This window comes from Terrapene carolina, unplaced genomic scaffold (genome assembly GCF_002925995.2).
Source record: "Terrapene carolina triunguis isolate 2854851 unplaced genomic scaffold, T_m_triunguis-2.0 Scaffold96, whole genome shotgun sequence".
Lineage (NCBI taxonomy): Eukaryota > Metazoa > Chordata > Testudines > Emydidae > Terrapene > Terrapene triunguis.
The window spans coordinates 33,208,324-33,230,910 of NW_020664447.1; the positions used below are offsets into that span (position 1 = coordinate 33,208,324).

Sequence of the window (22,587 nt, forward strand, 5' to 3'; positions counted from 1 at the left end):
TCAACTTACTGTGACATTTTGGAAATCATCCACTGGATTCTGTCACTGCCTGCCTATAACCTTGTGGTGACTTAATGCTGTACATCTTTGGTTCAGATCCCTGATATCAATAACCTGCCCACAAGCACAAGGTCTCACTCTAGCTTTCACCAGCCCATTCCTTGCAGGGTAATACCAACAGTCCTTCCAGTTCCAAGTCTCCCTAAATCTACTTCCTGAGATCTTAACTACCAGACACTTGGACTTTTCCCCTTTGGTTCATCGCCCTGACAGTGTGAAACTACCCCACTAGTTATCAGCTGCCTTTGGCACACACACTCCATATAGTAGTACCTGCTTGGAGTAAAAATAAACAAAAGGTTTATTTAATAGAAAAACACAGATTCAAAGATTAAATAGTAAGAGAGAGCAAACATATACAAGTTAGATAGAAAATAAACATATAGAGGCAACCTCAGGCTTTACACTTCTATATTGGATAAAATCTCTTTTTTCATACAAGCTACCTATTGCCTTATTACAGTGTACCCTGTATTGGGGGGATCCAACGTTTCACAGACAGCCTCCCACCTAGAGGCTGGCCTCAGTTTCTGGATGGATTTCACTTCAAACCCCTTCCATTTTAAAGGGCTTTGCAGTTTTTTTCTTCAGTCACTTTACTGGATCTAAGTTCTCTCAATAGCATGGTCTATGATTGAGCTAGGACACCACCCGTTTTTTCATTAGTGATGGAAATGGAGCAAAAAATGAATATGAGTGGGAGTAAATGTCACAAAGTCAACAGCGAAAACTGAACTTTTAATCCAAGCTGGACAGAGGATTTTCTTTTTAATATGCCACCTCGTTTAAATGCAAAATCTTTGTGTTTAATATGCCAAACCACTTTATCTGTCTGTGAGGTCATCAATATGAGGCGTCACTTTGAATAAAAGCACAGTAACTTCAACGCAGCCTATCCTCCTGACAGTGTTGCAAGATGTTACAAAATTGAAAATCTGAAGTCTTCGTATCACACTTCAAATGTCATTCTCACAGCATCAGCAACTGTACAGGAAAAAGCAACAGCTACTTCTCTTCAGATAATGTGGATACTAACTAAAAAGAAAAAGCCTTTCCTGGATGCCAAGCTTCTGAAGAAGTGCACATTGGACATGCTGGAGGAGCTTTTTTCTGGAGATAAAAACAAAGATGACATTGTGAACCGCGTAAAGCAAATTCCCCTGTCTGATTCAGTGCGAAAATTGGAGGTAATTTACGAGGATTGTCTGTCAGCACTGCTTTCCAATCTTAAAAATGCCAAATGTCTCTTGCAGTGGACAAATCAAGTGATTTAAGTGACATTGCCAAGGTATCACTGTTTGTTAGATTTTATAATGGTGACATTTTCAAGGAAGAATTTTTCTGCTTAATACCATTAGAAACCTACACCACAGGAGTGATCGGTTTTGCAAAGGCAAAAAGCTTTTTTGAAAAAAAAGGTTTAGATCTGCAGAAAGTAGACTTGCTTGTTACAGACAGAAGTCCCTCCATCACAGGGAAAGAGAAGGGCATTGCTTCACATTTGGCAGTGATACACTCTTCATTAAATACACTTCACTGCATCATTCACTAGGACACTGTGTGGTAAGTTGTCTGGGTACTTGGACAAAACAATGGGTATTGTGATGAGATTAGTAAACAACATACGCTCAACTTCTAGCTTGCAACATTGTCTTTTTAAAGCTTTCTTTCAAGACGTTTCAGCCAAATACAGTGACATGTTGCAGCACAATGATGTTCACTGGTTAATTAGGGTGTGTATGTTAGAAGGGTTTTGTGTGCTTCAAAGAGAAATAATAGAATTTCTTTCAAACCATAAGACCAACAATATTCATGAGGTCCCCTCTATGTCACAGGTAGCTTTTCTGTGCGATATTACTGGTCACTTGATGCAGCTCCAAGGCAGTGCAAGCAGTGTGGGGAATTTGTTTGAAAAAATGTGTGCCTTTCAGAAGAATCTTGAAATCTTTCAGACAGACTTAACAGGATAAATGTTGTACTTTCCCACATTGTTTGTTGTTGCTACAGATGAAACCTTGAGGACAACAATGCAAGAATTCCTAAACAATCTCATCAAAAATTTTAAAATGCAATTTAAGAATATTAAAATTCCAAAGGATTTTCTTTTATTTATTTGTAATCTGTTTGTTGTCTATGCTGATGGATCTTGCCCTTCTGAAGCAAAGAACATTCTTGATTCAATTTATGAAGGTGCCTTTCAATTAGAAATTGTAAGGCTCCAGAGTTCAGATGTCTTGAAGGCAAAATTCAGAGAAATGGGACTTTGTGGTTTCTGGACTCGATATGCTTCCCAGTTTCAGAATAACCAGAATCTAACCATCTATCTTTTAAAAATGTTTGGATCAACATACCTCTGCAAATCTAGGTTTTCTACCATGAGCATTATAAAAACCCAACACCGCAATCGCCTGATAGATGAGCATCTTCACCAGTGCATGTGCCTTGCCCTGACCTCCTACAAACCACTCTTCACAGACCTTGCCAGAGATAGTCGATGTCACCTCTCCCATTAGAGATTGCCACAAACGGGTAATAATATTGATTTATAAACTTGGTTAAAAGATAGAAACACTAATATTTATGTTGCAATCAAGGTCTTTGTTTATTGGCAGTTGAAGTTTTGTTTTGTTTTTGTCAGCCTTCTGTGCAAACGGCCCACCTCTTGTTAAAATTCACAAATCGGCCTGCGGGTAGATCTAATTGAGTATCACTGAGTAGACACTTACTATAGCAACAGGAAGGGTTCTGCCATCGCTGTGGGTAATCCACCTCCCTGAGGGGCAGTAGCTAGGTCAATAGAAGAAGTCTTCCATCATCCCAGTGTTGTCTACACCGGAGTTAGGTCAGATTAACTACATCTCTCGGGTGTGGATTTTTCACACCTCTAAGGCCTGGTCCACACTAACCCCCCACTTCGGACTAAGGTACGCAAATTCAGCTACGTTAATAACGTAGCTGAATTCGAAGTACCTTAGTCCGAACTTACCGCGGGTCCAGACCCTGCAGGCAGGCTCCCCCGTCGATGCCGCGTACTCCTCTCGCTGAGTTGGAGTACCGGCGTCAACGGCAAGCGCTTCCGGGATCGATTTATCGCGTCTAGACAAGACGCGATAAATCGATCCCAGAAGATCGATCGCTTACATCCGGACCAGGAAGTAAGTATAGACGTACCTTAAGAGATGTAGCTGTGCCAGTGTAACTTTTCAATGTAGACCAGCCCCCATGTTCACACATCATCAGCACTCCTGCCATTGTGCTTGAGCCCTGACCTAGAAATATCACCTCAAGCACAGAGCAGGGAATTGAGTTTCCATGGTTTATTAAGTCTTTGGCTTCTCTTCTGAGATTACTAAAAGGGATGCCAGTTAATGCCATTTGTGATGTGTCTCAGTCCAGTTTGTAGTGGATACAACAATTTATTTTACATGGAACAGCCATCAAGTGGCAACAACTGCCAACCCAGGCTAGATTTAGACCAGCCACTAAGAAGTGAAAAACTCTGTATCCGCTGTGCTCTCTCCTCTTTCCTCTCGCCTCTCCTCAAATGATTTAGCTTAGTTTTAATTTCAGTTCAGAAAGAAAGAGTTCTTTAGTTGATTCAACAGTTCTGGATGAAACTTTTACTGTAAATGGATTTTTTCAGGTCATAGTTCATCTGGAATTTGAAAATTGTGTTTACATGTTAATAGCAATGTGAAAGGTTGGCGCAGCAACTTCATTTGTTTCTTCCATCCTTTACATAATCTAGAAAAGGATTGCTATAATTAAGGGAAAAGAACAAGGCAGGAGGAGGTGTTGGGAATGGAGTTAAAATATATGTACTACAGTAAATCTAATGTTGGTCTGGCATTAAAATTTTCTGGTTGGGCAGCACAATTGTTTAATTGGGAATCCTAATGGCAGTGGCTAAAACCTCTACTTCTGAGTCATGGGCACCTGTATTTTATTCTGTCAGGTATCAGCAATGATACTTGTCAGGATTGATAGTTCCATTTACAGCACATCTGTGTTTCTGATCATATGGTTGACACCTTCTAACTTCAGTTTATACCACAAAGTTAAAACATTAACTGGAGTGAAAGATAGGATTTTTTTCTATCAGTGTGTTAGGATCTTACTTTCTCTATGAACCAAATCCAGACCATCACAAAATACTAAGTAATATTTATCCTCGAAGAAGAAGAAAAAGAAGAAGAAGAAGAAAAAGATAGTGAATTCAGCATGCAAACTTTTGGTGCAAAATTGGTAATATAAAGAAAAAATAATCTCAACAAAAACAAGTTTAAGATGACTTGTTAAAGCATCACTTATTCCAGAAACTAGAGTCTGTGTCCTTGTCCTCTAGAGATGTCTCAGAGAGTCAAATTAATGTCTTGCATGTACTGCTAATTGATTGTGTGGAAATTTTTTTAAGTTCACTTTTTCTTTATTCTTCTGTCTTTTTACCCATCTTCCCCCATTGTAGCAAATTAGACGGCCGGATGAAAGCAAAGGAGTTGCTAGTAGAGTTGGATCCCTCAAAGTAAATATGTTTCTAACATTTATTTTGCAAGTTTTCTTCTATAGCCTTCACTTTTCCTTTTGGAGGGGAGGGGAGGGAGGGAGGGGGCTTTTCCATTTCTCACCATCCCATTGTTTTTATTTCAGTATTTTTATCACTGTGGGTTCACATTTTGTTTGTTTCTGTGCTACACATAGAAGAACAAGCTGAAGGCAAGCTGCCAAGTAGTTAGCTTTGAATGTCACCCCAACTAGGAGATAACAGCCTCCGTAAGGTGCCTATAATTTGGGGTCATGATTACAGGGCTTCTCTGATTGATGTCATTCAGTGCGTGTTAAGTGCCTCTTATGTATGAAAAAGACTTACTCATTTTCAGAGTATAGTTTTCCCCTTTAAAGAGTAATTAAATTGTTGTTTTAGTGCTCTCACTGTTTGAAATTAATTCCAGAAAAGATCATTGTTATGAGAATTGATTAATTTATTTAGTATTTATATGCTTGAAAATCAGAAAGGTGTGCGAGAGAGAGAGAGAGATCCATCCATCTGTGCCTAATACGAATGGAGCCACCATTTAGCTAATAGTATTAGGCCATTTCTCTGCCTTCTTTGTAAATATAAAGAGCCTCTAAATCAGTGCCCTCTCTTGTACAATGTGTCACATTAAAATTTCTTTAATTGTACATTCTTGCTAATGCTATTGTATTTAAAAGACATATCTAAATAATCCAAATTTACTAAAATGCTGAAGGCACATAATATAGGCCACCCTGTTAAGATTCAGCCCCAACAATAGCTTTTTAAAAATCATTTTAATATTTCACTTTTTTCCACTTTATTTCCTTTTCAGCACTTTATGAAGCACTATTTTTTTTTCCTTCTGCACACTACTCGCCTCTCCGGCCTTTTTTGGTTTTTGCTTTTTACTTTATTTTTATATGTCTGTGTGTTGCCTGTGTTCCAGGACAAGCCATCCTCTCTGTTTTCTAACACTGCTATACAGCTGCTCATTGTGAAAATGTTATTTCACTGAGCATAAAGAGAGGGAAGGAAAAGTTTAATTATGCATCTATTTCCGGTAATGACACCATTTAAATTGATTTCAGTGTAGAAAAAGAAACCAGTTTCTATTTGTTAATGCCAGTGATACCTAGAGGCATCTGTAGCATTCCTCATTGTCAATCTCTGTGAGGTTTTAGTGTTTCTTCTTTAGTTTTGGGAGGAGGTTACAGTTACAGTGCAAATGAGGGAAACACTACATTAATGATGCACTGTTGTTTCAGCTGTAGACAATGCAACGCAGTATGAATTCACAGAAGGAAAAAAATGAGAGCAACACTGTTTCCACTGTGTTGTGGGACTTGTATATGTATATAATTACCTCTGATTTCTGCTTTTGAGTGGAACCCTGCATTATAACTGTATATGCTTAATGCATATACTTATGTGTAACGTAAGTGTATGTATAATTTGACTAAAAGAAAGCCTTTTAGGGTTGGGACTCAATTTTTTTTTAATGAGTGTTGCTCAAGTGTCAATTTAAAAAAAAACAGGGGGCTCAATTTTCAAATGTAAACACCTAATTTACAGTTCCCAGTTCTGTATCTGACTGCTCAAATTGGAACTTAGCTACCTAAAATGCTAATTTAGGCACAAGAGTCTAATATGAACATCTAAATATAGAATTGGACACTGTACCTGAGATCCCCAAGTTTGAAAATTCACCCCAAAGAAGTTTTCTGTGATTAGACAATTTTCAACAGACTACCTTGCCAAAAATAAAACATGTAAACAATCTTCCTGATAGCAAATATCTTTAGAATGATGTGTCCATGTACTTGTATTTATCTTTCCCATACTGAAAAAAGAGCATTGTTAATCAAGAAAAATAGCTGGTTTCCAACTTCAGAGTTTACTGAGCATGTATATTTCTGTTGTGCAAAGAACTTTGACGTCTTGAAATGTTTTGCCAAAGGCAGTGAGAAATGTGTTATGCTATGATCTTATTTTTAAAAAAAAGATAAAAAGAAAGAAAGAAAAAAGAAAAAAAGTGAAAAGAGAACAGGTTGCTTTTTCAATTCATTTTCTGATGTTTACATGTAGCTCCATCGAAAGCTGGAGGAGCTCAGAGATCACCTAGAAGGCAATGTCAAAGGATGCTCTCTCCGAGTAAATGTACGATTTCACTCGGTGATTTATTTATTTTTAAATTTCCGCTGGTTGGTAACACCAAATCTGATTGGTTTTGTCCTCTCATCTCCATCTTTTTCCTTTCTCTCTCTTTCTCCCTACGTGTTTCTTTCTTTTCTAGCTGGGGTTTCATTGTAATGTATGAGAGAATTCTAACGTACCTATTGGGTTTGTTTAAAAGAAAACCCTAGTGCCTTTTTAATTAATTTTGACCATATTCTGGCGGGTTTTAATGGCAGAAAATGATTAAACAACTACAAAAACTCCCTTTCCAAAATCAAAATTGTATTTGTAGGTCATTCCTGAACATTATAGTTAAATTAAATCCAGTCAGTATCCCCTGTTTGAAGGGCAGCCTATATCTAATAAAAGCTGTAGTTGAACTGAAAACTATGGGCTGGTTTAAGGTAATCCAGATGCATTGGCTCAGATATAGTTCTGTCCTTGAGATTCTTGGGCCCACATTTGATCTAAAGAAAAAAAATAGAAATTTTAATGTTGAATGCACAGCTAATCAAATTTCACAGCTTCTTTTGAGTTAGTAGAATCCTTTTAATAAACAAACATTCAGCACCTTCTGAGATTTTTATCATATTTGTGTTCTAATTACAAAAAATTCATTCAGAATGCAAAAAATCATATGAAATAAGGATTAGTGTCCAGCATATAATTCATGACACCTTTTAAGAGTGTTCAGTGTTCATAGAGCCAAAGAAATCTACAACAAAGTATCCAGTAGAGCATTACAGACAGTACCTCATTCCTAAAAGAGAAGTCGCCTTGACATTTTCAGACCTGCTTCTTGACTTTATGATAGAATTTGAAAGGCAAATTGCACCATGCAATATTGTATGAAAATGAGAAAAGAACATGAGCATGATAGGCATAGCAAATTATGTCTTTGTTTATGCAAAAAGATCAGTTGCATGAGTCTTCTTCGCAAAACATCATGTGTAGATCCTTGTCCTGGTTTGTCTCCCCCATACACTGAGGCAGCTGGCTTTACAGTTATCACCATTTTGATTCAAAATCCAATATGGTGCTGTGAAAGAGAAGGGAGAGCTTCAGACTGATCATTTTACCTATTACTTTTGGTGTATCTGAACATTTCAATTTTCAGCTAAATATCAGACATAAAGATAATCCCTGCTCATTGTCAAGTCCCTGAGCTCATAATCTCATGCCAGTGAGATGCAAGGATATTGAGCTGCTGGTTGGCAGCAGCTTTCTGTAAAATCAGTTTGATGAGCACTTTGGATCTCATGTCATTTCACTGGCATACATTTCTAAGCAGCCAGTCTAATTGTGCACATGCGATTTTTTTTTTTAATTTGGTAAAACATTGAACTTCTTAGGTCTTATAAGGGCAGAGGATGAGTCTTTTATTTTAGGATTCTCAATCCCAAATCCACAGTATTAGTGGGTGAACATATAGCTAGCAAAAAGTGCATATTGAAAATTAATACTATCAAAAGTTGTACTTGACTATACATCCGCCCACAAAATGTCATACAAGGACAAGTGCAAAGTGAAAATATGTGTCTGCAGTAACCTTAGATATCTCGAGAATTGATTGAATAGACAACTCAAGATTGGGAGACTGATTACTATTAAGTTGCCCTCTTCTTCCATGCCATATTACCTGTCACATCATGACCTGTACCATTTGAAGGGCAATTATTTTAGATGAGTAGGTAGGGCAAAGTCTGATCCCAGATATGTACTGTAGATGCCACAGATGCCCCTAAATTTCCTCAGATGACTGAGATCATTGGCAAGAAAGATATTAAATAGGCAAAATCTGCAGCCAGTTTCCCCACCTTAATTATATATGCTGATGAGTGTCATAATAATGGATGCTTTGCATGAGGCAACTTTCTGAGGGAGAAGAGACCAGTGTCAGTGCTTAGACCAAATAGTGGCATAAACCTTCAGTAAATGCTGTGCATCTGAAAATAAAATTGTGAGGGAATAGTTTATAAGTGCACTTTCAAATTAATTTTCATATTTTCCACACTGTTTTTGGAAAGGGATTTAAATAAAAGTTGCTCACATGACTATGATGCAGCAAATGTATTGACTGGTATGGGACAGGGAATAGGTAGTAGCTGTTAGCATTAATTTCTCACTAAGAGGCCTTGCTATTGCACAGTTCTGTACTCTATTAAGGTGGAACCTTTGATTAATAATGATTTTCAAATACATGTCTTTCACATTGATAGATCCACTGGAAATCTGTAGTAAATTTTGCCAGATTCTGTGGAATTTTTTCCTCCAGATTCTGCTGAAATTGTTGGGAAATCTGCCAGATATTTTTAAAGCATATCAACTCAAAACATATATGCAAATACTAGCAAATTAAACACATTTGTATATTTATTGGTTAGTTTTAATTTAAAAATGACGTTTTATATAATCAGTCATACCTTTTTCTTTAAAAAAAAAGTTATCCTGAACTGAGATCTTTCTTTTCCCCCTTGAGATCATCCATCAGATATCTTCCTATTTCTCTTCATCTGGAGATATTCCAGTTACCTTTAGATCCTCTCTCTTCTCTTTAAATAAAATTAAATATTTCATAGAACAGTTAGTAATTTCCAACTTTGAAATTTTCAGCCTTATTTTTGTTCTTTCAGATGAATCCAGCTACACTGGATAAAAGCACATTGGCTGCTCAAATGATCGACAGTGAAATAGTTAACAGCAGTGTTATTTTAAAGCTCAAAATTAATTTTCAGAATTGATAGCCTGAGGTGGCTCAGACAATTCATGCAGACTCAGACAGAGCACTGCATCAATTTGTATTTAGGTTTTCTTTGTAAAACAGGCTAGAATTTTATTTTAATTTGCTTAAATTCCTCAGAAAAATACTGACAACATTTAAATTCTGTAAGGAGATACTAAATCTGAAAATACATGGAAATTCTGCATACACAATTTCCTGAAACAATGTGTCCATCAGCCTCTGTGTGCAGGTTAGACAAACATGGATTTCATATCAAAGATTCCCTTTTTTAGTATCAAGGTAGGAGTTGCCTAAATGCAGCATGGAGGCCAAATATCGCCCATGGATGCTCTATAATGAAGCCTGGACTGCTTTCAAAATCTTTCCTATAGAATGGTAGCCCATGAGGGCTTGGGGCCCAACATGCAGTGTTTCATCTTGATCTGAGTAAGCTGCCTTCTTTGATTCTGATGAAGGATTACATTTATGGGTCATTCAGTCCCTTTTGACTGTGTCTTATTAATAAAGACTAGAGCAGATGCAATATGTATATTATGCATCAGGCTCATGGCAAGTTACTAATGCAGCCATTGAGTCATGTTCTTAACTGCTGTAAGTGGGCACAGCTTAAAGTCTGAAACTATGCCAGTTTTCAGCAACTGAGGGTTTAGCCCCTTATTTGAGTGTCTGTGATATAACAAAGCTCAATTCTTAGTACACCCTGGGTAGCTTCACCTCAAGTAATGTGCAGGGACTGCTTGGTGTCATGTGAAATGAGGAGAGTTCCTCCCTTTAACCGGAAGGAGATGCATAAAGGTCCATCATTCAAATTTACAGATGACACCAAATTAGGAGGGGATTGGAAGCACTATTGATTTTAGAGAGAAATTACTGAATGATCAAGAGAGTTTAAAGAAAAATGGAGAAATGGGTTGAAATATCATTTAGATAATGCAGAGTAATGCCCTAAGGGAATACTAGTACAAGTCATAAGTTCAGAATGGGATGTGGTTAGTCAGAGAGCAGTGATGCAGAAAAGATCCAGAAGTTTATCAATGTGCAGCAAATTAAACATGAGCTCACAGTGTGATCCTGTTCCAAAGAAAAGCAGAAGTTATACTGGAATGTGTATATGGAGAATGTGAGAGCCATGGTAAGGCCACACTTGGAGCACTATGTACAATTTAGAGCTCATCATTGTAAGAAAATGACACAGGGAGTCTAAACATGGTTGAATAAAATGATGAAAAAATTGTGCATAAAATGAGATTAAGGGAAGTTAACATATACATTTTAGAACAGGGAATATTACTGGCTGCCTGTAAATATTTTAAAAGTTATAACACAAGAATAAGGAATGCTTTAATATGATTAAATGTCAGGAGGAATAAGAGCCTGAAGCTAAGGCATAAATTTAAATTATATATTGATGAAAAATTATCTGTGAGGACAATTAAGCCATAGGATAATTTGACAAGGGAGGCCACCTCACAAGAGATGTTTAAGAAGAGACTAAATAAAGCACACACTGGTTTAGTATAGAGATAAGAGGGGAATTTCTATGGCCTGTGTTATACAGGAAATCAGACTAAATGATCACAATGGTCCCTTCTGGCCTTGGACTCTATGCAACTATAACTCCTGCAGTAGTATGGGGAATAGAGTAGATAGGATGACCCAGGAGATCTTTTCCAGCCCTGATGAGTAAATTTTGAAAACCCCTCATTCTGCTATTCCTGTTTATTTAATTTCTGATGTTTGAAAAGCCGCTGCTATGAAGTTACTTTTTAATGCTGCGTTCTCTGGATCTTCACTTACTAAGCTGAAGCTAATGGATCTTCTTTCTCCTACCCTCCAAAAACAAAATATGGAAACTATGACTGGAAAATATATATTGAAATCTGTATGAATAACAAAATACCATGCTGTATAATTAAATGAAAAGACACCCAACCTCTCTTGGAAAACTTTGAAAAATAATCCTTTTAGAAACAATCTTGCTTTGTATCCTATTTTTACTTGTTTCTTGACTAATTCTTTAGCAAAAAGAGGATGTAGGAAAATAATGTTTTGCTTCTTCAGGGTGCATCTTCTGCTGTTTGTATTCATCTGAAGTCATTATTTTCTTTTTGTGACATAATCATTTTCCAAAACAACCTGCTGCTCCATGTTGTCATAAAGAATTATTACATCAGGTGGAGGTAATAAGTGTCAGGCAGACATGCACACTTAAAATATTCCTTATCCATACAGATTTCCTTAGTAATAGAATGTAGGAAGAGCAAGGGAAATACATGATATGCAGAATGCTAGAGAGGAGCAAAATTGTTTTTGGATAGAATTTTTAAATATTTCTAGTGATGCATGAGCAGCTCTGTAGAATTCTGTAATCAAGGCATAAGGGAACATGGCTAAGCATGAAGGGTGGAATTTTTCTGGAATTGGATATTTTATAATTTTGATGAAGAAAAAAGTAGATGGAATCATGAGATCTACATGGCTAATATTGAAGAAAGCCAACATGTTACTTACACATTGGAGTTGTATTCCCAGTTCATTCCATCAAGCTACCTAAGTCAGCAAGTGCTCCATGAGGACAAGTAGCATACACAGAAGCTCTCATCTTTAATGTATCTGGTCTGATTTTTAACAGGTGCTAAACACTTACTGATTCTACTGAAATCAATTGACGTTTTGGATGCTCTGCTCTTCTGAAAAGCAGGCCACTCATTTATCCAGGTTTTCATAAAAGTCAAAACAGGATATTTTTAACTCACTTGTAGAAGCCACCTTCTCTTCTTTCTTTGATTTTTTTTATTTATTTGACTGTTTTGGATCTTTACATCCAGTTCTTGGCATAACTTGACGCGAAAACTACATTGCAACACTTCTTGAAATTCAAATTAACTGATGACCAAAGACGTAGTGTGTAAGGAAGAACAGAATGTAGCCCTTGGAATTCTTATGCTGTTTTTGAAAAATGAAATACTTACCATCTGGGAAGGGGGGTTGAGATTCAAATTACTGGGAAAACCACGTTTCCTATGAATAAACTGAGACTCTTTCTGCATTTTATTTTTACTGACATAGCTTTTGCGAATGGTAATGATCTCCCATTCTTTGGAGGAGTAGATGGTATCAAAAAACTGGCACTGTGCACCTACCCAAATGACATCAGTAGGCTATACAGTAAAGGAGAGAGTCTCTAATGTGTTCCACATTGTGAGCTTTGCAGAGCTAGAATAAAACCTATAGGATTAAATGAGAGATATTTGGAAAATCTCATTCCAGAATATCCTAATGAGGGTATTCTTATCACATTACCACCTCTCTGGGGGAGGAAAGATTGAATCCTTACTTCAAATTCACTGTTAGTTTATAACCATTATTTTACAATATTTTTAAAGAAGCTTCCACCTTAAATGACTAAATTTTGGGATATTCATACACAGAAGTCTCTGGTCTCAGAAACTAAATGAACCCCCTGCTAATGTCTCAGTGCTGGAACCACCTATACAGAAACCTTCTGAGACCCTTACTGTGCCACCATTTCCTTTTTAACAATGTTTTCTTTTCCCCGCTGCACAACCAGGCTCGGCTCCCTTCGTGCTCATCCACCTATAGTGTTTCTGAGGTATACTTTTCACGCGTTTTATCACGCAGTCAACATGCTCACCCATCACCCTTGTTTGAGGGGGTTTTTTATTTTAATTTATTTTGCCTTGTACTATGCACATGAGAAAACACTTTGGGGATAGAGTCTGCATGCTCACTCTGCAACCATGTCTAGTATGGTTTCAGTATCACCATGTCAGTCTGGGACCATCATGGTGTAAAGTGCCACCAAGCAACTATTACTTACATATGATCTAAGCTTATATAAAGAAAACTTCTTTAATTACCCATTAATTTATAATGAGACTGTTCACATGATGGACACAGAAATGCCCAGACTGCAAGACACTTTTGTCAGCCTTTCTAACCATTTTATCTTGTGCTCAGTAGTATAGCTGAAAGTTCAGTAATTGAAAGGCTATTCAGAAATGGCTGTTGCACTCTGATTAATAATTGCCTCTTTACATATGAATTACTTTATGGATTTCTAAAGTTCATTGCTACTAATGGAGGCTAAAATGTACAGTTACACTACATTGCAGTCTTTATCTTTTCCTGAGATTTTCGCAAGCAGGTGTCACAACCACTGACTGTTTCATTAAACATATCTCTTTCCTTGCTCCTTATACAGTTAATTTTTCTGTTTTCTATCAGTTAAACAAGTTTTCCCCAACAAGAAATGTCCAGTAATGCACAGTCATGAGTTGGGTTCCTCTAATGAAATGCATTTTAAAAAAAAAATGTTTATGTTTATCTTTACATTAAAAGAGCCCTGCGTATTTCCCCAAAGACTGGCTGAGGTCATCTTATCCCCAAAACACACTTTATTTTTAACTACTTTTCACATCTGCTTCAGGGTAAAGCTTGTATATGTTAAAGGGATCATATCAATTTAGTAAAACCTGAAAAGGAAAATTTAAATTGAAGTTACAGTCAGAAAAGTGATGATATAAAATTGGCTCCTTTTACTTCACACTCTTTTTGGGGTGGCAGTGAGGTAAAGTGTACGCAAGGGAAGCTGACAAATTCTTACCGTAAATTAAGGAAGTTAATGAAGACCAGGGAGATAGACTTGATCTTGTACACCATATTGAGTTAATGTAGAGCCAAAGCAGCCATCATTATATATTTTACAAAGAGCCTTTGAGAATTCCTAAGAAGAGAATTAGCTCTATCTCATGTTGTAAAACCATAATTAGTAGAAGCACAGGCCCCAATAGTTCTGTGAGCTCCACATGAGTGGACCATTGTGCCCACATAAAGCTCATTACAGTACAAAAGCCTTAGTCACTAGCTTAATCCACTGGGACATCATCCTAGGATTAAACCAGACTCTATAATATACTGATAAATGAATGCTATGGTTCAGTATGTACTGACATCACGTTTATCAGCTCAACCATACATAGAAAGTGAGATCTTTAACCCCAGAAACAAAGCCCTCTACCATTTGAACTAAAAGAGAATAGTTACTTTTGACCATTTTTATTTCATTAGCACCTCGAGGCCTCAACCAGGTTGAGACACTGTAGCTCAAAGCACTGTACAAACATATGATAAATAACAGTCCTTGCCCCAAACTGCTTACAATCTAGTTTTCTCGTAATCAGTAATTTGTCAGTCTAGAAGGGACTATTGGGATGACCATGTTAATAGTCACTCACCATGGTAGCTGTCAGGTCTGAAGTATTGGCACCTAATTTCCCTTCATATATGCTCAGGAACTGAGCCACAAGACCCGGAGACAACTCCCAACACTTAAAATCTTGTGAAATACACACGCACACAAAGAGAGAGAGAAAAGAGGGAGGAAGGGAGGGAAAATTAGAGAACATAGAAATCAAGGGAGGATATAAAACTGCAAAACCCAAAGGTATCATCTTAGGCAAATGGCACCAATCTTCTCAAAAGATGTTCTGTTACTCTGTGCTCATGAGGTGGAAAATGATCTTACAGAAAGCTCTTAAGGCAGAAGAAGGTAATTTACCAGTCTTTGTATATGATTCAGGAATTGCTGCCTGTATCCACCAGGAGATAGTTGCTTCAAAGGCAGTAAGATCTTTGTTCTTACAAGCACATGCTATCTATATTAGGTATTTTATGGCCTCTTTGTTATAGTCTCTTCATGCTCACGTCCTTTAATATACTTATTCTCACAATACCCTTGGGGGTTAAGGAAATACGATTATACTCCTGGATAACTAAGGCACAGAGAAACTGTGGTTTTCCCAAGATAACACAGGAAGTGTGTGATGGAACAGGGAAATGAACCTGCATCTCACATGTCCCAGGCTAACAAACTAACTTCTGGACAAGCCATCCCTCCTTTTGTGTGATGAAAATCTGATTTGTTAAATAAAATTTTATAGCCAAATAGACACCCAACTAATGCCACTTTACTTCCTAAGGGTGAGAAGGGTTGGGGCAGAATGAGCAGGAATAATAATTTGAGTTAAGGAGAAGCATATGTGGGGTGTAAAATCAGAATGTAGTTTGTAGGTCCACTCAAAGAAAACACTGCACAAATGATTTCTTGATATCCAAGGCGTTCAGTTTACTGTTATTTTTGCAGAGGTAAAGTTACTCTCTATTCAGCAGGATAACAATGAAGTAGTAGCGTAGTTTTTGCTCTATCAATTGTCTCATTACTAAATTCAGCTTATATCTGGAAACAGGTGTTTTGATTAGAAGAAGAAAATTTGCCATTGCTTTCTTTAAATATCATGGTGCAATACGAGACTCTCCCAGAGGATACCCAATGACTCCCAACTTAGCCATATGGATCCTTTACTGAATCCATCTAATAGAAAGATCAGTTTATACTAATGTAAACTTAAAGGTGAGATCATGATCAAGGACACTATAACATTAAAATATGACAGAAGTGGCATTGTTAGTGGACTGAAGCAAGATACCTACTAATTGATCAGAGTAACCCAAATCTCATTGGTCCAGCCTTTCAAGTTACAGACCACCAGTTTGATCTTGTCCATGTCTTGGCAACAGAATGAATTTTACATACATTACAAAATCTTTGATGAGAAATAACTGAGAGGGAGGGACAACTGATTTTCCCACAGATGGGAGAAGCAGCGCCTGCAAGGCCAATACCAGGCCATTAGGAATATGCCCCATCTACTTTGATTTTCTTGACCACCCAAGCTAAGACAGAAAAAGGTCTGAAGCTGAATTCGAATACATATACTTATCTCCCAATATCTGGAGCAGAGGGAAGCCAACTTTTTGTTACAAATAAGTCAATATACAGAATCCGCCACTCTAGGAGACTCACGGAAATACAGTATTGTTCAGTTCCCGCTCTGCTGAAAAAAAAACCCTTGTGATTCAGCCAGGTGTCCTGGATGTTAAGTTTTCCCTGTATACAGGAGACTGAGACTGTTAGGCTTTGCTTCTCCACCCAGTAGAAGATACAAAGAGCTGTCTGAAACGCCTTTCTCCCCAGAGATCACGTTGAAGGTGTTTGTTCCTTTGTCTCATAAAATGCACTACACTGCTTCCTAAAAGGGGCCAGGATAGGTCTGTCCCGCTTGGTGGTTCAGGGCGAGCCAGTCCCTCACAGCTGGAGAAGATGGGCACTGGTGTATAGAGGATTAGTTGCATTTGCCTATTCCTACCACTCTGAGGTGTGTCAGTTAAGGGTCTCGCAGGAGGGAGGGAGAGAGAAAAAAAGACAAGTGAGGAACATCGCTTGCAAATCTCAGAGTCTGTGGCCTTTCCTAAGTGAAGACAGCTCAGCAAGCTGCTTCTGCCAGATGCAGGTGGAAAACTGAACATGTGACACAGTTCCTCAGTGCCAAAAACTATTCACCAGTGACTTGCCTCTGAGTGTCTATAAGCATGGCCAACCTAAGAATGTGTTGCATACTGATGGATAGAACAGTTCATCAGAATATCTATTTACTCTTAGCCATTTCTAGGTTTTTAGAGTCTGTTAGTCTCTGGACATTATAGGGCGATGGTACACTTACACATTATCTAGTGGGACTTTTCTTTTCTCTAGTTCCTTGAAAAAAGAGATTTCCTTCTTTTAGGAGAAGTGGAGTTTTAATGCTCTAAGACTATATTATGACAAACTATGTAAATGTATGTTTTATTTGTTGCTGTTAAAGTTTTTCCCCATTGGTGAAAATCTCAAGCTTCATGCCTTTAACTCTTATTAATGTTAACTGGGGGTTTTTTGTTGGTTAGGTATGAAAGATGAAACTATATTAGCTAACAATGGTGCTGACTCAGTAGTTATCCAGTATAACTGTGCCTGTCATTGACTCATTAGACAGTCATTACAAAATGTAACAAGCAACATTTTATTTTTTAAAATAGTAATAATTATTCACTTCAAGAGTTAGACCAGATTGGCTGCACTTACATGTTTAAAAGTACTTGGCCTTTAGTTTTGTGCCTTAAAAATACTGTACCCAAAGTATAAAACTAAGCCTGCTAAATTAATAAAACAACACTTAGTTTTTCAATGGCCCCATTATTTTATCTTTCTTTGTATCTCAGCCATTTTACTATCACTGTCATTCTCTCTTGCTCTTGCTCTCGCTTCTGCATGTGCTATGTGTGCTAAAAGTAATGAAGGAAGTCTTTCAATATGTTTGTTGAAAGTGTAGCAGCAATCAAATATTCATCATAATGTCATCCCCCAGTTTCCAAAAACAGTGGAGCATGAAAAACTAGTTACAAAGAGGGAGGCACTAAAGTGTGCACAGTTGTTCTTACGTGTCCTCTGTATTGTTAGGTATGTCCCATAGATGAGAGACAAGATTATCTGTGTTATGGGAAATCTGCAGTAAGGGTATGTATAGCTCTTCCTCTCCCCAAGACAAGGCTAGTTATGGAATATATATTGATTGTGGAACTGATTAATTAGATTTGGTTGTCTACTTATCCTTTATAGTAAAATACTATAGGTTATCCTTATTTGACAAAACAAGAACAAAGGGGCTATTTGATGGAATTAAGAGCTAGTAAGATTAGCTCTTAATTAGTGGTGGTTCCTTTTGATATTATAATTATCAGAATGAAAAAGAACTATTTTATAGAATATGCAATCAATCTATGGAATTCCTGTGTCAGAATGTCATTCAGTCAAATACAGTGTGGGGCTTTTTAAAAGGGCTGGATAAAGTTATAGCCCTTAATTACATTTATAATTATATGTGCCAAGTTGTGAATAATTGAATCTCACGTTTTAGAACTAAGCTGGCGTAGGAGTGAATGTTTCTCCTACAAATATGGCATTGTACAGCTGGCTAGACACATTATGGTTTTTTCCTTTTCCTCTGAAGTATCAGATATTGGCCTGTTTCTAAAGCAGGATATTGAAATCGATGAACCAGTGTTCTGCTGCCATAAAGTAACATGTTCCTGTGACTGAAAACTTGGGAAGTTGTATCCAGACATGGTAAACAGACTCTGCTAATCTTGCTCTATGAGTGGACAAATGAAATATCTATAGAGCAGGAGATATATTTTTGATCTTTGAACACCATCATTTTATCATAAATGTTTTTAATTTATGGTAGGAGACGGGCATTGATTCTGTCATTAATACAGTGATTGTGCTAGTCTCTGCATGTCAGTAGAGACTACACAGTTAGCACATTTGCTTCTGAATGGAGTGAGCACATCCTCTTCCCAGAGGAGAAATGCCTGAAGACAAAAGATTGACAGGGTAATAAGGAACTGCTCATATAACTATGGGGCAAATTATCAAAAGGGTGACCTCAGTTTTTGCAGGCACAGTCTGCGGTTGCAAAATTTGTACCCACATTCTTCACCTTTTGTTGAATTGTGGGCATAAGTGATTGTACTTGCATCTCTGATTACAGGCTCCAGTGGTCCCCACAAAAAAAGGAGGCTGGGCCTCTGCCCTGTGAAAATTTACCCCTACATTCCCCTAGAGCAATATATTCGATGGTATTTGCTGTTTCTCCTGGGCAAAATGGCTTTCAAGTGAATTTTTAACACCAATTAAGGGTGCCAGATTAACAGCCCTGGATACTACTACAACATTAATGTCCTTTGTTTATCAACAGAAGATACAGCATGAGCAGTATAGTGCAAGTTTCTTGTATCTTGTCCCTACATGTCAATATGCTTTGGGTATGACCTAAAGAAACCATATCTAGAAATTAAGGGTGAGTTCATCATCATAGCTCATTTAGTCCTTGCCCTCTCTGGGATACTGCCAACAAGGGGGCAAATTAATGTCAGTGGTGGTTCCTTTTGATATTATAATTATGTAGAATTTTTCAATGAGTGTTTGCCAGATATTAGAAGCAATGTATATGGATAATTGTTAGGGCAATTAATGGGTGACTGCAGGAGTTGAGGCCTCATCTAGTTATTAGTTGTCAGGAAATGTATGATCTATGAAATCATTAGCTTTTGAAATCATGAAAATATTTTTAAATGTAAAGGCAAAGACTAAATTAATAGCTATTAAAAAAATAAAATCTAAAAGTTGAATTGCATGTTACCGTAGATATGTTTTTAGTGCTCTTTTTGAAGACCAGTAAACTATCTAATGGGAAAATAGGACTTCATTCCCAGTATTCCACCGGGTCTGTAATGTAAAATGTGCATGGTCTTTTGCTTTCATGTGTAATGAGGAAATTATATGTTTCTATCTTGGGTGGGATTTTATCAAAGAATGACAATTTTTGCACTTTGTTGCGGACTGTCTTGATTAATGCATTGTTTTTAAACAATGTAACATGCCAACTTGTCATGGTGATTGGCACATAATAAATCTTTAAGCAAACAGAAATTACTTTGACTGTGATGAAAGGAAAAGTGCAAACAAAAAATTAGTCACATGTAAAAGGGCAGTAATTCATTTTAGTGGTTTTTCTTTATACATTTATTTGCTTTTAACTTTTCAGTCTTTATAGCCAGCGGAGGATTCCGTGTGCCCACATGAGCTCTTCTCTGGCAGAAAGCTGGTAGTGTAGCCACCTCCTTTGCCAACTGCCCCTCCATGTTGGCAATGGGGGAGGGAAGGAGTGTTTCAGTGGCATGGCAGAACAGTGCTACACCTGATCCTCCGTTGCTGTAAGAGCACTGAGGGACCATACACCAGTCCAATGCTCTTCAGAAGCTCTATCATATGCCTGCGCTAAGTGGCCCAGGATCAATGAGACAAAAGCTCCTTTGAAGTTCCTCTTCTCTGCTGCACCCAAGCAGAGCTCAGTTGGGGTGGAGAATCTAGTCTTAAATGTTTAACAACCTGCATATAGGCAGCACATGAGTCTTCTGTTTGGAGGAGGCTTACACGCAAGCACCAGAAGCTCCTTAGAAGTGCGGGGGCCACTGGTGCATGAACCATGGCCCCTCCCCACGTTTCGCCTTTCTCCTGAGGTCTCGCTCGCACTCTGCCTCTTCCTGTCTCCACTCTGCCCCCTCCCTCGAGCCTCCCGCCCGCTCCTCTCTGCTTCTTCCCCCCCGGTGGAGAGGAGCGAGCAGCCAGTGAGGGGGTCTAGAGGGAAGAGGCAGAGTGAGGGCAGGGCCTTGGAGGGAGGGGGGGGGAAGAGGCCAAGCAGGGGTGGGGCCTTGGGGTGGAATACAGGCAGAGTCACAATCCAGGCACCAGTAGCCCCACACCCACTTCTTGGGAGCTTGGCTTCCAGCGCTCTAAAAGCGGCAGGCTGGCACACCTCCAAATGGAGATAACAGACGCCACATCCATGGCGTTTGCCCTCCTGCATGGCCAATCTTTTTGGGGGATGCTTAGCCTCCCCAAACCTCTTATACGTGCCACCCATGATCCTGAATCTTGGGAAGGGATTAGATTAGATGACTCTTGCGGTCCCTTCTAACCCTATGATTCTGTGAACATGACTAGAGCTTGTAGATGCACATCCTTGCCTCTAAGATACTCCCCTTGTCAGGATACTGACATCCCAGGATTTTCCTGCTGGGAATCTAAGTACCACTTAAACTGGCTTTCCACCCTTCACAGCCTCCTGCCTCATTCTCTAGTCCTCACAGATCCTAGCTTGGGGCTCATCTCCACTTTAGGGTTCCCCATAGGAGATAAGCCTACTCTGTAGTGCTGAATCCTGGCCAGAGCCAGTCCCAAACCAGCAGACCTGCCTCCGGGACCTTCCAAGGGATAGGGTACTTCCCCTAGTTCCTCTCTTCTAGATCTCCCCTTATCTGAGTTCCCTCAGCTTCTTATTCAGCCTAGCTCCACCTCTTCTAGCCAAGAGGCAATTAGTTAATCTCCCAGGTGTAGAGCATAACTAATCAGGTTCCTTCTGTTGCCTTACAGGTGATGGGGATTAAGCCCCATCACAGAACTACTAATCCATCATTGGACATGTTACATTAAATCAGCATTGCCCACCCAGAGTGCCCTGTGAATACTTACTCTTTGTAAAAATGCTCTTCAAAGCTTGAAAATAACATTTATTTTCTCCAAGCTAGTGCTTCTTTCATTTGGCTGAATATTGCTTTTTTTCCCTTTGTTTTTGAGCTCAGTGTAATGTAATGTACATGCTAATTTTGTCCTTTGACAACATCTTCAACTTGCAAAAGGGCAAATAAGAATGACACCTGTTTTTACACACCTGTGGCCTCAGTGACTCAACAATGAGGGGTGTGAGTTCAAAAGAAGACTACATGTTATGCATGAAATTATGTGAATGCTCGCTGTTCTTGTTTCATTGGTTTGTTTTTTAAATACCTTTTGATAGAATAGAGTATTTTTAAGTAAAATTAGAATTCATAGGAATTTCTCTTTCAGTTTCAAACAGTAGGTCAAGTTTGGGTCTCAACTACTTGACAGTTTCCCTTTATAGTGTTTTACATTTTTATCATTATATTTTCCTTGATTCTTTTTTCTTTGGTTGGTTCATGTTTTATTTTGCTGTTGAAATCACCTGTTTTATTTTGGAAGCTTAAGAGAAAAAGTAAATCAAAGTTGCAACCTGTAGGCAAGTTTGTGTTTCCCTTCATGGTGTGCTAAAATGCAAAAGTTTGTGACACACCTGGGATCCAGTCAGCCTACCCATGAGAATGTACAGACTAGAACAGTGACTAGAACAGCTTAACACTATCACCTTCACTTCCCTGTTAGGATCAATAGTCTCAGGGAAAATCCTACATGTGGAATTCACTTCAGCTTACCCAAATAGAGAGCCTTTCTTGATATAAGAACTAGCTATATTGCAAAATAGGTCATTGACTTTATCTCATGCATGGATATTTATCTAAATTCTCCTATGTTAAATTGAAAGAGAAAATGATTGTATTATTGCTGACATTACAGATTTTGTGCAATCTATTTGGTATGGACCATAAAATTCATTTTAAAAAACACCTGCATTTATAAAAAGAACAGTAGTACTTGTGGCACCTTAGAGACTAACAAATTTATTAGAGCATAAGCTTTCGTGGGCTACAGCCCACTTCTTCGGTGGGCTGTAGCCCACGAAAGCTTATACTCTAATAAATGTGTTAGTCTCTAAGG

At 38.1% G+C, this 22,587-nt stretch overlaps 1 protein-coding gene across 12 annotated transcripts in view; it reads left to right on the plus strand.

Moving 5' to 3' along the window:
* GPHN (gephyrin) overlaps positions 1–22,587 on the plus strand; it is a 662,403-nt gene that overhangs the window by 510,757 nt on the left and 129,059 nt on the right. For 7 of the 12 annotated variants that reach the window (XM_026651346.1, XM_026651349.1, XM_026651350.1 and 4 more), the window contains one exon: positions 4,526–4,582. The exons of the other annotated variants lie outside the window; for them this stretch is intronic. In XM_026651346.1, the coding sequence (XP_026507131.1) occupies positions 4,526–4,582 (57 nt within the window). The remainder of the gene's footprint in view (positions 1–4,525; positions 4,583–22,587) is intronic. 12 annotated transcript variants of the gene reach the window in all.